The 19,677-nt window shown below is 45.7% G+C and overlaps 1 protein-coding gene and 1 long non-coding RNA gene across 6 annotated transcripts in view; one reads left to right on the top strand and one right to left on the bottom strand.

Annotated features, from left to right (window-relative positions):
* The window catches only part of LOC121661321 (bifunctional heparan sulfate N-deacetylase/N-sulfotransferase 4), a 70,397-nt gene extending 62,565 nt beyond the window's left edge, over positions 1-7,832 (top strand). Inside the window, exons 12-15 of the mRNA XM_042021361.1 lie at positions 1,222-1,331; positions 4,183-4,285; positions 4,536-5,048; positions 7,340-7,832. Coding sequence (XP_041877295.1) covers positions 1,222-1,331; positions 4,183-4,285; positions 4,536-4,655 — 333 coding nt within the window. The 3' untranslated portion in view covers positions 4,656-5,048; positions 7,340-7,832. The remainder of the gene's footprint in view (positions 1-1,221; positions 1,332-4,182; positions 4,286-4,535; positions 5,049-7,339) is intronic.
* The window catches only part of LOC121661322, a 30,004-nt gene continuing 17,513 nt past the window's right edge, over positions 7,187-19,677 (bottom strand). For 4 of the 5 annotated variants that reach the window (XR_006014913.1, XR_006014914.1, XR_006014916.1 and 1 more), the window contains 2 exons: positions 19,009-19,429; positions 7,187-7,418 (listed from right to left, as the gene is read on the bottom strand). This is a non-coding gene — a long non-coding RNA (uncharacterized LOC121661322). The remainder of the gene's footprint in view (positions 7,419-19,008; positions 19,430-19,677) is intronic. The other variant, XR_006014917.1, reaches the window with a different exon arrangement.

Below are 19,677 nucleotides of genomic sequence, written 5' to 3'. Positions count from 1 at the left end.
GAAAATTCCAGGGCTTTTTCTAAAAAGAAATTTCATCCTGCTTCCCACTCGGTCCCTATCATAGAAAGCGTCACATTTATTTGATCCTGTTGTGGAATTGGCCTTTCTCAGGGCTAGAGCGTAGATTCCTTCTTTTGCCCCCTCTTCTTTCAGATATTTTATTGAATTGTTCTTTATAACCTTTCCCATGAAAAATATACCCAAACACATAGACCTAAAGAAGATTTCCATTGCTAAAGTAATAATACTAAAATAACCCAAAGCAAACATTTTAGTACCATAAAGTACATGCATGGGCACTCTTTATGCAAGGACATGGTCACAGGTCAGTTCATATCTGTACCTACTGTAAGAAAAAGTTGTAAAAGGCTGTATAATAAGTGAGCAAAGGAACAAGGATCCCCAGAGACTGCTCTGTGTGGGACAGAATTTTGCTGAAAGGAGGCAGAGCTGAGTGTTGCCTGCTTTGTCATGGATCCAGGGGAAAAAAAGAACTAGAAGCTCTGTCTTCTTGCACTCCTCCTTTTTTCTTTTTATACAGCCTCAGCTGTCCTACAGAGAGGACAAGCAGGTCAATCCCTTTTCCAGGAGAAGGGAGAAAATCTCAGTTAGTCATTTACTTCCTTCTTTCACCTCTGGCCTTTCTACTCTTTCATAAATGGGGTGGGAGTCCTGCCCAGAGCGGCTGAGCTTGCAGCAAGGGCAGTATTGCCCTGGGAGCAAACAGGCCACATCTCCTCATTGCCCACCTCATCTCAACTTAGTCCTCCAAAGGAGATGAGGATGTCCTGGCAAATTCTGAGCATGCAAAGTGTGCTGAGCATCCCATGCGCTGTTCCCTGGGCTCCTTCTCTGCCCTCACCTGGGGCTGCTGCCCTCTCTCCTCAAGATTTTCCACAGACACATCATAAACCGCAACAATATTTTACATTCTTTCCTTATCTCTTTTTCTCAGAATTCTCTGAGACTCAGGTTTGGCTTGGGAGGTTTAACTCCTGCACATGAACAAGGTGCCCACACAGAGTTACAAGGTGCCCACCTATGCAAATTCAACTCAATGAAGTAAAAAGTGAACCTAAGAAGTTCACCCATATGAGTGTTATTAGCACTGTACAAAGTCATGTGCTAATTTAAATCCAGGTTGCCACAGAAGTGAAATAATGCCATTACTTTGTTAACCTTGGTCCTGTTTCCAAGAAAGTGCCATATTTACCCCTGCAGTTGCTCATTATTGATGGACAGCAGCTGAGAAGTGACCCTGCTACTGTGATGGATGAAGTGCAGAAGTTTCTGGGAGTGTCTCCTCATTATAATTACTCCGAAGCCCTAACGTGAGTGTATTCCTCTTGTGTCTGCCCTGTGGGATCCCAGGCTACATCCCCTCCCACCAGGATTCCTTGATTATTAATTACAAACAGATGACACATCAGGACAATGATAATTTTGAAAAGCTTGGGGTTCTCTTCCCTCTGTCTCCAGGAGCTGAAGCCCGCTGAGTGTCAGGTGTGGAAAGTCTGGCTTAAGTGTTTTTATCATTCCCATAGGAGCCTGATGGCAGAGGTTGGGTTAGAAGCACTCGTTCCCTAATCCCATTTCCTGTCTGGATTTCCATGTACGGTTGAGACTCCTGCAGGGGCAGGAGTGGGCTGAATTCCCCTCTCCCCTCTTAGTCCAGCAGAAAATTGTAAGAAGCTTTTGCCCTGAGCATTGTGTGAGGTGCATCATCTCCTTACAGCTCCAGCCCTGGGATATCTGTGGGCTGGGAAGCCTGGCACTGCAGCTGAGGCTTTTCCAAGTCCCCTGTGCAAGCAGAGAGCATGAGCCAGCACATGCAGTGGGAAGCAGAAGAGCCTCTACTTCACCTTCCCTGCAGGCTGGTCCTGAGGGAAAACACAACCATGGACTTTCCAGCTGCCCCACACTGCTCCTCTCTGCTCACAATTACCATTTAATGTTTCCTCTCCTGGGAGGGTTCAGCTTATTTATATCGTGGGTTCAAAGTAAGACTTCAGTGCTTAAGAAAGTTGGTCTGCCAAAACCTTTTTCTAGAGGAAATATTTTGGATTTCAGAATGCAATTTTTTAAGTCACTGGTTTCCTAAGCGGATGGAAGAGAGGAGGAGTCTGAGCACAGAGCTGAGCTACTGATGTTTGAACAACTCACAATTGCACATCTGCAGTGCCTTCTGCTGGGTTTTTAAAATACACACCCACAGACATACATCTTCCTTTCTGGAACTAAATTAAAGTCAGTGGAGTCGCACAGCAGGAAGAAATTTGGCCTCTCTACTGGTTTGGACAGGAAAAATGGATTGTAAACAGATCCATAAAATTATGCACTCCCTGTTTAGAGGCATCAAGAATGCAAATGGGCTATGGAAGCACACACTTCTGCATGGATTTGGGATGGAAGGGAAAAATGCATTAAAGTATGTAGCTGCTTTTTGTCCAAGGGGAAAAGATTGCATAGGATTGTTCCTAGTCATTACTGCCTAACAAGTGCACACCGCACATCTTTAAAGGTGTCAGGAAGCAGCCTGAGGACCCAGTCCTGTGAACAGCACTGAGCAACAAGTCCATCACCCTGAGTAATTATGTGAAAGTCTTGCAGGGGAGTAAAATCGACCGAGGCAGAAGGGAGGCGCTATCCAGAGCCATGGGAGGGGAGCAGAGGGGACCCAGAGGCGGGAGAGGCAGGGCTCGAGGAGAACACAAGATTAGAGGAGTGTGCTTAGGAAAATGTTTTCCCTTGGAGGGCTGCTACATTCTGTCAGAGAACAAGAGAAAAATTCTCGTGGTGGCATTGCTTGGCTCTTCCCTCGCAGGCGTTCCCTGCCTGTGGCATCAGGTACTGCCTTCCCAAAACCCTGCTTCTCCCCCAGGCTTAGTCTGCAGGGATGGGAAGACAACCAGGCCTCGAAAGGTTTCTGCTGACAGCTCTAAAACGCTCCCCTGTAACTTTAGCCTTAGGGCTATCACTATTTTTAAATAAATACTTCCACTGTGCCCAATTACGTTCACAGAAGCCCTGAGAGTTCTGTGATTTCTGAATGCAGGGGGTTGAATTCATCCTGAGCTGTCTCACCCTCTTTTCCCCTTCCCAAATTTGCACATCCTTTTCATAATATTCAACAAGCTCCTTCTGAGACAGAAATATTGTTTGGGGCATAGTTTTGCAGTTTCCCTTTTACCCAGCACACGATACTGCTGCTCCTCCTGGGAAATTAATGCAAGGCAGCTAAAGCACTTCACCATGCATGGAGCAGATGGGAAAGGCCAAAGCAGAAATGAATCTATCATCAATATACCCATTTAATCAATGATTTATTTGTTTTTAATTGATACAGCTACAGAGACAATTTAGGAAACAAAGGTCAGGCCTGCATTAATAGGCTGGGCAAGAAAAAATCCATGAAGAAGGTTCACCCTTCTCCTGGAATTCGTTCACTTCTGTACAGCAGCAAATTGCAGGTGCATCCGTGTTGTACGGACAGAGCCGGGGCAGAGAGGTGCTGTGTAACTAATTAACTCCATGTCCTGGCCCATTATCCTTCATCTTTTTCAAACATCTGCTGAGCAGCAGGAATGTGCAGCGTTTGGATGTTTTATGCCTGCTGCAAGTCCCACAGCAATAAATTCCAAACTTAACGCCACGTGCTGTTCATTCCTCAGTGAGTGTGTGTTTCCAAGCCTTAATCTAAACCTCCTCTATCTCTGCATTTCAGACATCACAATCAAATTGCATGCTTCAGATAAGGCTGCTAAGACAGTGTTTATGCTACAATGCCATCTTAGGAACGAAAATGGTATTTAGATGCAGTGATAGGGAGCAGCCAACTTCTCAGGCGGGTTAAATCATCAGCACCCAACCAGCGCTTCCTTAGGAGGCCTGCAGATCAACACTTCACCCCGTGTGCTGGACAAGTAGAACAAACATTAGCCAGTGCAGGTAGAGCACAATGGGAAAAGCTTCCTGCCTTGAGCTACTTCCAAGGCAGATTTGTGGGAGAAAAATGAATCCCCAGAGTTCACACAGGAGAGGAAAGCTGTTTCCCACTCTGTCCTCAGAATTCCAGTCATCTCGAGAGATGTGTGCAGCAATAATTGTTGGCTAACACTGATGTCTCAGTAGCCAGGAGATGTTTCTGTAGCAAGGTCTTTTAAAAGATGTGATCCTCTATAGGTTTGACCCTCAGAAAGGCTTCTGGTGCCAGTTATTGGAAGGAGGGAAAACAAAGTGCCTGGGGAAAAGCAAAGGTCGGAAATACCCACCAATGGACCAAGAGGTAAGGGCTTTTCAGAAATTTATGGGAGCAGTTTTAATATTGACCCTAAATAAACGCACTTTTTATTTTTATTATTTGTTGTATTTTCACTGGGTTGATACTTCAAAAAATCAGAAACTTGAGCTTTGAAAGAGAGGGGATTAAGTGCCCCTGTGAGCGCCCTCTGTGGGGCTCAGATGCTCAGTGCAGAAATGCCCGCCGGGTGGGTTTCCTTTAACCCTGATCCTGGTTTGTTTTTCCCCCTTCCCAGTCTCGAGCATTTCTGTCGAGCTACTACAGAGACCACAACGTGGAGCTGTCCAAGCTGCTGCACAGGCTGGGGCAGCCCCTGCCCTCGTGGCTGAGGCAGGAGCTGCAGAAGGTCAGGTAGCACCGGCGGGGACCCCGGCCAGGCCCATTCCTGCCCCTCAGACCCCCCGCTCCTCCGGCTCACTCGGGATCGTCAGGACAGGACCTCATGGACACCGCTCTTCCCAGCAAACCAACAAACCATAAGAGAAGAAAAAAACCCCAAATCCGACAACTGTTCGTATGCACGTGCTGACAGTGGAGTAGTGTCGACCCCTTTTGTCAGCTCCCAGGAAAGACCACGGAGCTACGTGGCATCCCCCTTTATCCAGACCAGGATCCGTGCGTAGCGTCGCTCCTCCCTTCGCCAGGAAGTACCAGAAACTGTGTGTAGGACGGATTGACCTCGGATTGACAAATTGCAGTCTGTCAGGACACGGGCAAAGGATGGGAACATCTCTCACTGGACTGGGAGGTTGGTCATCCGCTGGGCTTTTTCCACATTTGTTTTCAAATCCTTTTAAATTCCAGGCAGGCCATGAAAACAGGGCACTGCCAATAGCCTAATATTGACAGTTTTGTTTCTATCTGCGAAGCAGTGTTGTTGCTCTGAAGCCTTCAGACACTGGATGAGTCATTTAGGGTCTCAGTCTGCAAGCTGTTGCAGAAAAATTACTTGAATGACCTTTTTTTTAATGCTTTGGACACAAACTACAGTCTGCTGAAGCACAAACTCTTTCTGTAGGCTTTTATGGAGTTGAAGGGACAAACACAGCCATTGTATATCCCATATACATGTATGACATATATATATCTTCATTCCCAAATATCTACCTGGTGTATCTCTAGATCAGACACACACTTAGTCTTAAATGCCTGCTTTTTGTGCCCACAGGGAAATGAAAGGGCTTTTTACCAAAAATGTTATATGAACTGTTCTTGGTTCTCAGAGCTGGGGGAGCAAGGTCAGCAAGGCTGGGCAGCAACTCGTTGTTTGTCCTGTATGGAGGTCGTTCCTCAAAATCTGGAAGTGGCAAATACATGTACTTGTGTGTAACATACAAACTCACACCCCCTTATCTTATAGCACTGATAACAGCACAGATGGCTGCAGTAAGGAGGGCTTTGGATAAGTAAGGCTTGGTCAGAGAAGAATATCTAAGTCGGCCACTTGATAGAATTATAGCTGTTAAAATGCATTAGAATTGGCTCAGCTTTAATTAAAAGAGGACTGCCTATCTTCTTGATTAAAAGCTAAACAAACATGACAGTGGTTTCAGGAGTGTTTCAAGGAAATGAGACAAACACTATAAAATCCAGAAAATTATTTCTTGTTCTTAGCTTTTCATTTAGAAAGAAGTCTGTCTCTCCAGCTCTCAGCTCTGTAATGGCACCATGTCCTGAAAATACACCGGGTATTTTTACACCTCACTGTTACTTTTTGAGTTTGAATGGGCCTCACATTTCCGAGAGATCTCGTGTTCTATTGAAAAGTGACATTTGAATTGACTTCATTATGTGTCATAAAGATGAAATAACAGTATTTCCAAGTTTCATTCCCTCCACTTGTAACAGGACCCATCAGCACGGAATTTCCCTGGACCACCGTGTGACAGAGGAGCCTTTGTGAACTGTCTGTAAATGATCTCCGTTGCTTTTATGCCTTTTTATGTCGCTGACCACACAGTTGCTGGGATTCTTACAGACCAGCAAAACAAAGGCAGCAAAAATGAAACAATTATTCATGGCGAGAGGGCTGTGGCTGGGAAAGATCATGCTGGTCCTTCTTTCCTGGTTGTAAGCCACAGGATTCCCATCCTTCACGTGCTGCAGGCTGGAAATCAGTAGGCGTTTTACACAGCAGGGGGGCTGCAGCTGCAGTTTGCTCCCATTCCCCTGGAAATGTGGATTCCAGGAGCCTCGCCACACTGGGGATGCGACCCTGTGGGGCAGGCACAGGAGTCAGGGTCCATGGCAGCAGATTTGATGATTAAAGCAGGGCTGTGGCCCTCGGAAAGCCGAGCTCGCATAATTGAGGTTGTCTCTGAGCGAGAAGCAATCAGAACGGAATCCAAAACCCTCTAAATTATGCATTGACCTCTCAAGGTCTAAAATAAAGTTGTGGGATTAACTGCTCCGAGATGTTTTCTAATAAACCAAGTTTCCTCTCTGATAGGGGAGCAGGCTGCCGAGTGTCCCCAAAACAAATTAAAATGGCGGAATCAGAAATTCTTGGGGGAGGAAATGGTTGCGTAATGAAAGCGCTGATGGGTCCAGGCTCTCTGATGTGATAATAAGGCAGTGGGGATGTGCCCTGAATACAAAAGCAGGAGCTGGGTGTTTTCTCCTCTTCCTTCCCCCCCACTTCTTTCCCTCCCTGTTCTGAGCCAGGGAGATGGGAGATCTCTCATCCCCTGAACAATCAGCCTACAATAAATGGGGTGTGGGGTGCTCATTTCCCCTCTGCTGGGCCACCAGAAAGGGAGACATCAACCAGTCATTTAGTTCCCGTCAGTAGCAAATTGTGTTTGTAATGGGCTTAAAATTGATGTTTCTAACAGGAATATGAGTGTGTGACATCTGTGTCAAACAGGCACAGCACAGGCACATGGATCAGCAATGACCACCTGTCATTGTACTTAATTTTATTGTACTTAAATAAGGCTGAGTTTGGGGTTTCTTTTTACATAACTCTATGGTCATGGGACAGGAATTTCCCCATCAGACAACATTTCTTACACTGTATTTCTCTTTTTATCCTTCCAGTTCATCCTTTTAGTGTGACTGCAAAGGTGTGGACCTTCCCACGGACTCGATTCCTCCATCACTCTCCTATCTAGAAAAGCTGCCAAAAAGAAATAAGGATTTGTAAGCGACACAGATGCTGAAGTGTCCAGTGCTCCAGTGACTGGATAACTTCTATGAGACGTCCTATGATTTCTGTAGTATTTCGGAACAAAGGACATCCTGTTGATAGAGCTGAGGAAAAACTTCACTGTCTTGCCCAAGCTCTTTTTTTTTTTTTAATTTTTCTCTCCCCTCTTACGTGACAACAGCAAATCCAGTTGAACAAATACTTGTTGTTGAAGCAGAAGGAATCAAAATAAATTTTGATCACTCCAAGTATTTTTGTTGGGGGGGGGTGGTGTGGGAGGTCAAGGGCTGTATTTGCTGGAATTGTTTCAAATAACTGATGTGCACATGCCTGAATATCGGTTCTTCTCACTGCCGCAGAATAAACACTTCTGATGGTGTATTACAGAGAGCTTTGCTTCTTTCCTTAAGTCCTCTTTCCCATTTCCTGAGCCAAACCCTCCCTGCTCTTCAACAACCTCTGCCATGTCTTTCAAATCGTGCACCTTCCCAGCTCCTCCTGCCTCAGCATCTCCCCAAGGCTTCCACCTGCCCTCAGCACAGCGGCCCCGACCACGTGGGGTTTCCTGGTAGTGCCACTGACCTCCTCCTCCTCTTCCTCCCAAGCAGGGAACACGGATCCAGGCAAGTGTGACACTTCGGAGTTTGTCACACACATTTCTGGGCCTGCCCTCCCAAAGTTTTGCCTCCCTGCACCCCACAGGAGTGGGACATGCAGCAGCCCCAAGCAAGCTCTTGCCCTAATTAAAAAAAAATTCCCTCTGCTCCATTTGAGGAATCTTAAAAAGCCCTGATTCCAACTATTGCAAATTCCTCAAACTGTGCACTCAGAAGTACGAGACAGATTCCACCCCCCCCCCCCCCCAAAATATCATAGTGCTTCTACTTTTTATTATAAAATATTCATTTGTTTTAATGATCTGTGTCAGAATGAGGTTAAATCATATCAGAGTCAGGGATTCTTTCTACAAACCTTACAGAATAGCAAATTCCACCTCGCTAGAGCTTGTCACTGAGCAAATTAGAAGTGACATTACAGATACCTCACTACAAGTTTTGGCTTTTTCTTCCACGTCAGCCTGGTGCTTGTAGACAAAATTTTCAAAGGTAGCTAAAATTTTCAAAGTATTTTAGGAGTCTAAATCTGTTTGTAAAAAAAAACCTAAAAAACTTGTAGGCCCTTAGAAACTAAAAATCAACTGGCTTTCCATCAGGCTTTCCAGGCCCAAGCAAGTTTCCTGCCTCAGACTTATTTAGTAAAACAATAGCAGAGTTCTTCCAAAAATTTATTACTTCCACAAAATTCATTAATCAGACTATTCCATCCCAGAACCTGGAAACCTGAAAGTACCAAACAAACTTTTGAGGTGATGTGTTTGTGTAAAGAGCTTTTTCTACAGAGGAGAGGAGAGGAGAGGAGAGGAGAGGAGAGGAGAGGAGAGCTCTTTGTCAGGCCTGTAAATATCCAAATCCCAGTCAGAAACTGATTTATAGAATGGCAGAAATGAATTCTGCATATAATTTTTACTCCTATTTCCGCTCATGAGGAATTAAAGACTTCCCAGGAAACCAGATTGATATTTGCATTTCAGTTGGCTACAGCTGCTGGGTGGGGAGAAAAATGTTTAAAATATCTCAATAAAGCCATATCTGCCACTTTGGGTTTGCAAAGCTGTTTGTCCTGCTGCAGCTCACTCAAAGCAAACACGGGCCAGCTTTATAGTGCTCCTATTTCTTTGGGAATGGGAACGTGACATGTTAATACACAAATCTGTCTCCATCACAGAAGGTCAGCTAGGTTTATGGGCTGGTAGTTAGACTCATCCTGGGGTTTTTGCAGAGGTTATTTTCAGCCAGGGGAAGGTCAGCAGTGGGTGGAGTGGGATTTCTCAATCTAAGTTGCGATTCCATAAAATGCTGTGGGGGTTGAGAAGTGTGGTTTATAATTTGAGAGATAATTGCATGCCATTCAATTGACTTTGTACTTGCTACTTCTCAGAGTCTGGTGAATGTTCTGCTGCCTTGCAGAACTTATCTGTAACACACATCCCCTGTTGGGTAATTTAGCTTCCCTTCAGAGGATGAGCTGAGCTTCAAGGAAGAGCTGGATGTACGAGGGGATGAGTTTTTACAGAACTTGCTCTGAGGCAGATATTTATTTACAGGGTTTTTCTTTAATTCTGTGTGTGTGTGCTTCACTGCGTTTGCCTTGGCTGGGGAATCATCTCCGTATTAAATCTGCATGCTCTCCAAAGGCACACAATTCCCATCAGCATCGGTGACAATTAAATATTCTGGTGAAGGAGAGAATAAACCCACCAACAGAAAATGTTATTTAATGACATTGTAGCTGCAGCACATCTTCCTGCAGAGCTTTGTGTAATCATACCAAGTAAGCAAAGAGAAATTGTTCTGCAACGTGAAGCGTTTAAAATTTCATAAGCAATCTCATCTAAAAAAAAAAAAAAAAGCACAAAATCACCTTTTGAGTACCTTTTTGTTTTAGGAGAAAGTTTTCTTTCTTAGATTTTGGGTTTTCTCTCTTCCTACATGAAGTACTGTAGCCTGCTTCCCCTCCATGCTACCCTGCTCACCCACACTCCTTGGGGCTACTTCTCATCATCAACATCTATTCATTCACCTGCAAATTCCAATCCCAACCGACTTTCTTCCTTGGCTAACTTCTGCTCCTTGCTTCCAGAGAGGAAAACTGCAGATCTCCCAAGCAAGCAGCACCCTTCATTTCCTAGACCATACATGCTTCAATTACTTTTAAGTTATCGCAGTTAATTAAGACAACGTGTTCTAGGAGCGTGCTGAGGATCTCCTTGATGTGGTTTTCCTGCATTATTCCCACAGTTTTCCCACTGTTCCAATGCCCAGAAGCCAGGCAGGGAAGCTCCTCAGTCATAAAGCACGGCAGAGCTGGATGGCACCGCGTGTAAATCTGCCGTCATTAGGTTGGGAGCTGCAGTTAAATTATAAATTGTCATCCTAAGTAGGAAGAACATTTTTATGGATCCTGGCTCACCCTCTGCAGACTTCAGCTATTTCCAGTAACTGCCACACAGAACACACTAAAATTTGTCAGCAGCTTGGAAAAGGAGAGTTGAGCCTGGAGACTTAATTCCCTTCAATCTTCTTAAAAGATATGATCCCATACCTCGGGACGAAAGCTTAGGCAGGTACAGGGAGGCAATCCAAAGCAGCCAGGACAATCAGAATGGACAAGACCTCGGCACAACACTAAAACTCATTTCTCCAAAGGTCAGATGCACACCCAGGATGCCACTTCTTTTATTTCCCTCCGTGTTAGAAATGTGGCAGAAGAAGAAACATTTGGAGGCTTGCCTGGATTACTGTGGGAAGGTGTCGTGTCAGGGCTTTAACACAGACCACGTTGTCACATTCTTTCTAAAGCCCATCTCATGACAAGCAATTTTTTTCCCCTCCCACGTGGGACAAGCCGAGACACAACATTTTGACAGATGTGTTTTACACTGGTGACATCCTGCAGCAGTGTTCTGGCTCTGGTGTGCAAAACATCTGTAGAACAGAGAGATTTTACTACACAGGAGCCTGCTCGGCAGCTGAAGGTTTTAGTGTGGATCCTAAATCACCATTCCTGTAGTGCTGGAGATCCTTTTTTCCCAAATAGCTCCATATTTTCATAAACCCCAAGTGCTTTTACTTAAGGCTTGGCACGCTCACAGAACAGAGCCAACCACTAATCAAGCAACGAGGTGAATTGTGCAAGGTGGGTCAATGAGTGGGCTTAGAACAGAGGCAGGAATCAGGAAAATTCTGTAAATTAGAATGCATGTTTATAGGGAAATCCTTAAGAAGGCGAATTGTGTGTCCTCTTGGAAATCTCAGCTGTGCTTAGAAAATTTACACAAAGACTTCACTGCTTTTACAGCTCCGGCTTGTCTGACAACTCCAGCTCTTAGAAACTGTCAAAAGCACAGGCTGGGCAGTTCCTCCCCCTTCCCTCCACAGGCAGGTGCTGACACACCAGCACGGGGACATGTCCAAGCTGCTTCCATCCACATTCCTTCGTAAATGAGAAACTCATTTTTGCCCCCCTTCACAAAGACCACCTTGGAGAATCGAGCTCTGAGGGAATTATGCTCTGGAAGCATTTACCAACAGCCCACTCTGTGTGGGTTTTTTCCATAAAACATTATTTGACAAAATATTGAGTGCTAAAGTAGAAATATCCTTCACAGACTTGACTTTGCCATGGACCTATTTAATACTGGCACATTAAACACATTTTTATTTTACACATTAAAGAATAATCATTCTGGACTTTTAACAGTGACACAATGAAGACATTATAAAATTTGGTAATGTGCAATAAAACTGCTTTCATGAGTGCCCAACCTTAAGTACATCCATTTTCTGGTTTCCTTCCAGCGTTAGGTTTTGTGCTCTTGCACCTTCAATTACAGAGCTTTGTGCGCGTTTAAAACAACTGTTTAGCCCACAGATCATTCCCTTTCATTTTGGCTGCCTTTTCTGTTTGCTACCTGTTGATTAATGGCCTTAATGATTTATTCCTTCGCTGCTTTGTTGTTTTTCTGATGGAAGAGCTGAATTATGGGGCAGCCACCCATCCTCCTGGGCAGAGGAAAACTCTGCAGTTCTGTGTGTCCGGATTACAGCGGGCTTTCCCATAAAGCAGGGGCTGAGCACTGCAGGGAAGCGTCTTCTGACACCTGAGGGGAAAGCTTGGAGATCCAGTTTGGCCCAGTCACCGCATTTGCTGCACCGCTGAGAAGCATCACTGCACTCAGAGATGTGTCGATGGAGAGGAGACCGTAAAGCCAGTGACAAATTATAGAAAATGGGGAACAGGAAATGAGTAACACATCCCCAAAGGAGAAGGCACTTCTTTGGAGACAGAATTTTGTCTATGGAAAAGAAAGTCTGGGTTCCTAGCAAACCGTCTCAGGAAAACCAAGCCCATGAGATGCTCTTTAGGGTCCCTTCCAAGCCAAACCAGTCCATGATCCTATGAATTGCCATGCAAAATCCAGCTGACCAACCTGACACCTGTGGCATTTCCCAAATAGAAAAGCACATTGCTTCCAGTCTCTCCTCACAGCACACAGGTTTCATGAACTTTGTCAGAGGGTTAAGCTTGTGTCTAATTTAAGACGCGACTACCATGTATTATTTTAGCAAGTGAGAGTAGGAGAAAATTGGCAGCAGCATGAAGAACGAGTCCTCATCCAAGAGAATTCAGTGGCACAGGGATTGGATACCCTGTCACAAGGGGTACTCCTGCAGGGCCTGGAGCACAGGAGCAATTGCCAGCTTTAAATACTAGGTGTTACTAAATGCTGGAGGAGTGCTGGAGGTACTTTCAGACACGAGCCAGCTGCTGGAAGCCAAACCGGCCTGGCACAGCTTCATCGGGAATTCCCACTGCTGGGGGAGCTCCTGGGGTCCACCACACCATCGCCCACAGACAGGAACCACCCTGGAGGTGCTGACCCACCTGACAGCTCACAGAGGGGGTTTTTTGGCTGCAGACTCCCTGGGAAAGCCAAAACTCCCCCCTTCCAGGCGTGGGGCCTGCACCATGTGCGCCGCACCACAATTAGCAGGGTGAATCGCAGCATCGCTCCCCAGCTTCCCAAAATAATCAAAAGCCGTGGGAATCCAAATCTGATCTCAAAATGCTGCTCTGGAGCTGGAATCATTCAGGGTTTAAAAGCGTAATCCTATTACGGTGACAGAGTTTAAACACTTTCCCTTATCCGCCAGAGCAAAGATGACAGCCAGCACAATGACCGGATCCCCACACAGGGCTGGAAACGCTTAGGAGGAGCCTCTGGAAAATCCAGCTGCATGCCTGTAGGTACAGCCAGGGCAGGGGAGGCTCATGTCTGGATCTGCACTTCCAGCACCACAGGAAGGAGAAAATAGGGACTGAAGGAGTAAATAGCGATCAAAGGAAAAATCTGCATTAATCTCAAAAATCCCAAATCGCTGCTTCAGGAATAAGGAGCATAATGCCCTAAAATCCTTTGGCTGATCCCAAGAAGCCAGGATGACTCAAAGGTCTTGAGTCATAGACCACGCAGGCAAACCCGCTCTGCTGAATAGAGCTGCACGGAGCAAAGCTGAAATAAGGCGGTCAGGGCTGGAAAGAAGAGCAAGTGCTCGGGAAATTCTAACAAATTTTCTCAACCGCTGGAGCAGAAAGTTACCAGAAAAGTTAGAGATGAATAACACAGACCTCAAAATCAGGTATTGTGCCTCAAAGCAACTGCCAAGTCAAAATTAAATCCTATATACAATCATATATATATAGTGCCAAAAGCATATTTGCTTTGCTTCGTCTCCTCCCAGCATTTCGTGTTGGTGGGTAAAAACCCAAATTCATCACTATGAGAAAAGCATGGAATCAGAGAATCATTAAGGTTGGAAGAGACCTTTAAGATCATCAAGTCCAAATGCTACTATTAAAAGAAAAAGGGGAGGTGGGGAAAGCTTTGCCAAGACATTAGGTAAGGTTTAGCCAAATTTAGCTAGAAATTAGCACACTATTCAACTTCTCCTTTCCTTGCACCTCTAAATATCTTGCAACTGTTTAACAGCAAATTCACAAAGTAACCTTGCGCTCAGTATTTCTTTAGGCAAGGGAAGAATGAAAAGTGGGATAAATAAATGTCTATATGAGAGATTAAAAATAAGATGCCTCCAGATGCAAAGTTCCCCAGTGTGTCAGCCTTCATTTCCCTACCAGCCCTGCAGTGAAGGAGGCACTTTTAATTAAGTGCAAGACAAGTATGGAAAACTGAGTTGGAGAAACAAGGAGGAATAGGATTATTCTAATCCAATGTGACATAATTAAATGCAGGAATCAAAGGCTCTTAGAGGCACAGAACTTGTTAGAGCCTTGAAGTGGGTATTTGCACTTTACTCTGACGTGCTGCAGCCTCTTCACAAAAACAAAGCTTTTTCAGAAGGGATGAAACGGTGACGGAGACGTTCGTAAATCACTTGGAAAAAAGGCAAAATAAGCAAAGAAACCCCATGAAACAATGTTACAGCAAAAGGCTGTTCCTCAAAAACACCCAGCAAAACAAAAGCAAAAAAAAAAGCCCTGGCAGCACTGATGGTGGCATTATTTTGAGATCCTTTTTCCCAATTGTGTCTTAATAATCTTCCAAGCTAGCAGTATCGGCTACCAGAAGGAAATCTGCCCTCTGCAAAGATGATTTCAGGGAATGCCTGGGGAACAGAGAACTTAGGTCATAAATAGGAAACTCATGAACTTGCAGGTGCATTTTGTGTCTGAGCTCCAGTTTTTTGTTTGGTTAGTTTGGGTGAGTCTGAAGTTGGGGGTAGGGGGGCAGAGTGATCTTAAATCAGGTTTCTGGCTCCTTCATGCTGCTGCTCTCCTCAGATAAGGCTTGTCACCCCGGGAGAGTGGGAATTTCTGGCTCTTTCATATCCATACTTTCTCCCTCTTCCCCGCCCCACCCCCCTTCAAAGCCATACCTGGCTGTTCCCAGCTGTCCCTCCGAGCGGTTTCACACAGGGCCGGAGGGTGACTTAAACCAGGGTTTCCCGCCTGCCCTGGGGGGGGAGAACGATCTTAAGGAACGTGAGGAGAGTAATCACCAGCAAATCCTCAGGATCCTGTCGCTGGATTTGTCATGAAACACAGCGGGCGGCCCCTGCCAGCTCGCTGTGGCTCAGGGATCTGCACTTCCCAGGGGATGATGCCCTGGAGCTCTCGAACTTCTCACAGGCGGTTAGTTTTTCCAGCACCAACCCCCCACTACGCCTCCCAAGATTAGCTACAATAACTACATTTAATTCCAGGTATCAAGCTGGAATATTCCACTTGTTTCACTCACATCCTTCACTTCTCACGGAGCTTCCCTGAAACGCGAGAGGCTCCTGCCGATGGAGACAATTCCAGCTTCTTCAGCGTAACTCAGGAGATAAACCAGGGACGGGTGTCCTTGAGGGGCAGCCTTTCTGGCTGCCTAATTCTGAAATATGCTGAGCACACCCGGCACTTGGAGTGGGAAAAGTTGGGCCAAGGCAAGGTCTCGACTGTTTGCAGGAATAAGGTTAAATCCCGGTGCTACGGAGCCTGTGGAACACAACTCCCACTTTCCATACCAATGAAAAGTAATCCAATTCAGTTTTTCAATAATTCAATACTAAACCAAATTCTGATTGGATTAATAGAATGATGTCAGGAGTTCTCTTCTAAGGGTTGGGGTTTGGGTTTTTTTGCTCTTTTGGCATCCTTTCCCTTTTAGCTGTCATCCTTGTTTTCTCTGCTCCCAAGATGGGAAAAGAGGACAAAAGGTCAGAAAAGAAATAGATTAGATTTTCCCACTGTCTAAAAGAATAAAAGAAGACCCAACATCCCCAAGGTCTTGCCATGTTGGGGGTTTTTTTCAGCTTTTTAGAAGAGAGAAACAGAGAAGAACACCAGGGCATTTCTTTCCTTTTAACAGGCTCAGAGATGGAGCGGGAACACACAAAAATTTATTGTCATCCCTTTCTGGGTAATCAATACACCTGAAGAAGCATTTCCTATCGATCCCTCATCTCTTGTATCCTTGTGCTGGCGTCAACACCACATCCAAGGATCCTGGGTGGTGTACAAACAGCAAATAAAAGGCAATGTGTCTGTTGTGATATATTGATTACTTGGCTGTAAAAACATTGGGGAAGAGTTATCCATGGGCACCTGTCTTTTACTGCTGTCAAAGGCACGGTGCTTTGGTTGGAAGCCCCTTTGATACTCACAGAGATCCAATATTTAGGGAAGACAGAGCTCTGGGAATAAATACTATGGCTCATTTTAGCTGCCTGAGTATCGCACAGATTTTTCTCTGGCAGCCTTTGTTTGGAGCATGAGGTATCATCTGTCTCCCTCTGTGGAAAATCTCCTCTCCCCACACAGTGACAGTGACAGGATCGCTGAGGTACTCGGCTGATCTGCGACTACGGATGGGCACAGGGTGACAATCCAGTCTGACAATCCCTCAGCACTGGAGAGGAAGCCCCTCTCCCACTGCATCCCCACTCAAGTAAACATGGAGGTGACTCCGTGGCTGCTCGGACATGTGGATGTGGGCAAGGGAGGGACCACACCTGAATTCAGGTATTTAAACTGCCCTCCCTTCTCTGGGCTGGCCAGAGCCCTGCCCCCTAAAAATGAGAAACCACCAGGAATGTACCCATGACTACCAGAAAGAAAAGAGGGCAAAAACATCCCCAAAAGAGGACTTTTCCTCCACTCCCCTTCCCTGGGCCTCTCTCCTGGTAAAGCCTGCTCAGCTCTCTAGGAAGGCTGATGCAAAGGGGCCGTAACTCTTGTGTCCCACCTTTCAGAGCTTCAATACTCTCAGTAGCAAGGAACTGTGTCTTCTGCCCTAACTGAATTTATGCAGGTTCAGATGCATTTCCTTCCTTTTTTTTTTTTTTAATGAACTGGGTATTTTAACTCCATCTCATGTAAGATGAGAGTGGCAGCAGTAAGCAAAGCAGAAAAGCAGAGCTAAAGAGCCCCCTGCACCTTCTCCCGCCCCTGACACGATCGGGCACCCCGGGTGAGCAGCCCCACAGTGCCACCTTGCTCATTTATTTGGCAGCAGTTGCAGGCAGTGCAGAGCTGGATCATTTCCCTCCTGACTCACACACATCACTTCCCATAATGTATAAATGCATTAAAAAAGGCGAAAACAATAAAACAAACCCCACCCCACTCCCCCAAAAGAGGTATTTTTCCACCATCCAGCCCTGGTGCAGACAATACACTTTCCCATCCCAGCCTAGGGAATTGGCTCCCTGGGCAGTGTTTCCAGGATTATAAAGCTCTCAGGTGCTGCCATCCACCTGCTTTCCCCCTGCTGACCTGTGAAAAGGGGAGAGGGCTAAAAGTACCCGGGGGACTCTCAGAGAGTTCTGAGAGTGGCATTTATACACTCCTAAAATAAATAAATGTTCCAGGGGAGCAGGGCAGAGCTGCCATGGGCAGTTCATGCCCTAAAATATTACTAGGAGCAGCCTCTGCATTCTCCAGGTGTGAAATGTGCTGGTTTATGGACTTTCACCTCCCTCCAGCCTCAGAAACCTCCTGCCACCCGGCCCAAAAATCCATCACTACGCAGCTACAGGTGGTCACGTGCCACCCTTGGGGACAAACCTCACACCCAGCAATGCCCTTGTCCTTGTGCTGCACAGGAGCACAGCCAGGTGCTTATTGGAGCCAAAAAGGCCCAAAAGGCGACCAAAACTGGCTCTTCCCCACTCAAAAGCAATGAGCCACCCACACCACTCAGGCTGCAGAGCCACTGCACGTCCCAGCATCTGTGAATCACTGACACACTGCTCGTACAGATGTTGGCAGCCAGTCCCATCCTAAGGTTAACTGCAACAATCTGTTCCTGCTCGGAGACCATGCAGCTCTTCTCAGCAAAATCAACCTGAAGGGCACAAAAAATGTGCCCAAATGTTTCCTGCTGAAAGATTGCTCCTAGTGGGAAGGTCAGTTCTCCAGGGCTGTGCTAGAGAAGAGAGAGAACTTTTTAATGCCCTTTCAAAAAAATTCCACAAGCAGGAAAGCCATACAATCTTGAAACTTGCTTAACAAAAGGCTGTTCCTGGATGATACAGCATTAAATGGGTGAACTTTAAGATAGTTAAAGAATATTAATATACATCCTGAGGACTACAGTTGTATCTATGCACTCCTTTCCTGCCCACAAATAAAGCAGCAAAGCTTGGGGGAAAAAAAATCTGGAAGAAAGCCAGAGAAATATTATGGCTAGGAGCTGCAATGCAAAGAAGATTCTTGGATAATGAATTAATTAGAATTAAATTACTGAATATAGGTTTTAATTTTTTTTTTTTTTAATTCCTTAATCTCAAAGCTGTCATAAAGCCTATGACACCGCAACGCTTGGAATACTTAAAAGCTGCCAAGGAGAGAACCTGCCTTTAATTTTTATGGATTAATTACGTGGTGCTAGGTAGGAGGCTTTGCTCTTGTAGGGCCACCTGCTAATCTCACTATAAAATGTCTTGTACTGAGTCAGAAGCTGTGATAAACTATCCAGTGATGCTGCACAGGTACGGAGAGTGTTTACAGAGCTGGTGTCAGATGTGGTTCTGCTCTTTACTCACCTCCTGACAGGCAGTGATGGGCACTTCGCCAGTGTGAGGAAAACAGGACCCCCACAGAGCCCCCTGAAACTCTCTTCACACCCCAAAATACGCACAAAACTGCATTTTTTACCGGAACACTGCAGTGCCTTTTGACATCAGCGCTAGGGTGAGATGGGGCAGTGCCGTGATCACTTCTGCCCTGCCCCGGCAAGAGGTCTGCCCAAATCCTCATAAATCCCAGCGACTCAGAGCAGACTGAGACTCTGAGTCACCCTCCCTGCCTCAGCTCCTGGCTCCTGCAGGCTGAGCAGACCGAGAATCTGCTGTTAAACCTCCCCTTTTGTCCTCCAGCAGTTAGCCAAAACCACAACCAGCATTTACCACACTCCTCCTCTCCTGGCACTCACCCAGTGAGAACTTCCTCGGGTTTGTTTGCTCTCTGATCCAGCAGAAGTTGAAGAGGGGCACCGAAAACAAAGTGACCTTTGTGGCACCTGTCAGCAGAGTTTTATTATTGTTTCCATCCCGATGGCTGTTGAGATAAAAGGAGGAGTTCTTTCAAATCACACAATGGATGTAATTTAATAAGTGATCAACACGGTGGTGCTGAGCAAAGAACTCGTACTGTTCCTTCTCCTCCCTCTCCTCTGTGGTCAAGTCATTTGTCTCTCATCCCTCACAATTCCCAGTGTTAATTCTTGTCTATGGCCAGGGAGCAAAGAGGAGATGCTGGGCAGAGCCACGTCCCCCTCGTACCCGCTGGGGCCACAGCGGATGGTTTAATGCCTACCTGAATCAGGAGCTCTTCTGGAAAACAAAGATCATTTTCTGGAAAAAAAATATTGAGGTTTGCACATTTATTTTCCTTCTAATTAATTAATATATCTCTTCTTTTATATATCTCTGCAATAAAAAAGTGCAGTGTCTGGCATCCTCCTGTGAGAAAGATGTCACGACCTGGTTTTTTAGCATCATCTGAGGCCTTTCACCCTCAGAAAGGAAACAACAAACCCCATTTTAGCCTCCTTACTGAAGGAAGCCAAGAGCTGACAGTTCAGCTGTACATATGAATCATA

The sequence above is a fragment of the Corvus kubaryi genome, unplaced genomic scaffold (genome assembly GCF_017639235.1).
Source record: "Corvus kubaryi isolate FWS band 111438036 unplaced genomic scaffold, C.kubaryi_AGA036_p1.0 37135, whole genome shotgun sequence".
In the NCBI taxonomy this organism is placed as follows: Eukaryota; Metazoa; Chordata; class Aves; order Passeriformes; family Corvidae; genus Corvus; species Corvus kubaryi.
This window is presented reverse-complemented; position numbering and strand designations above follow the sequence as displayed.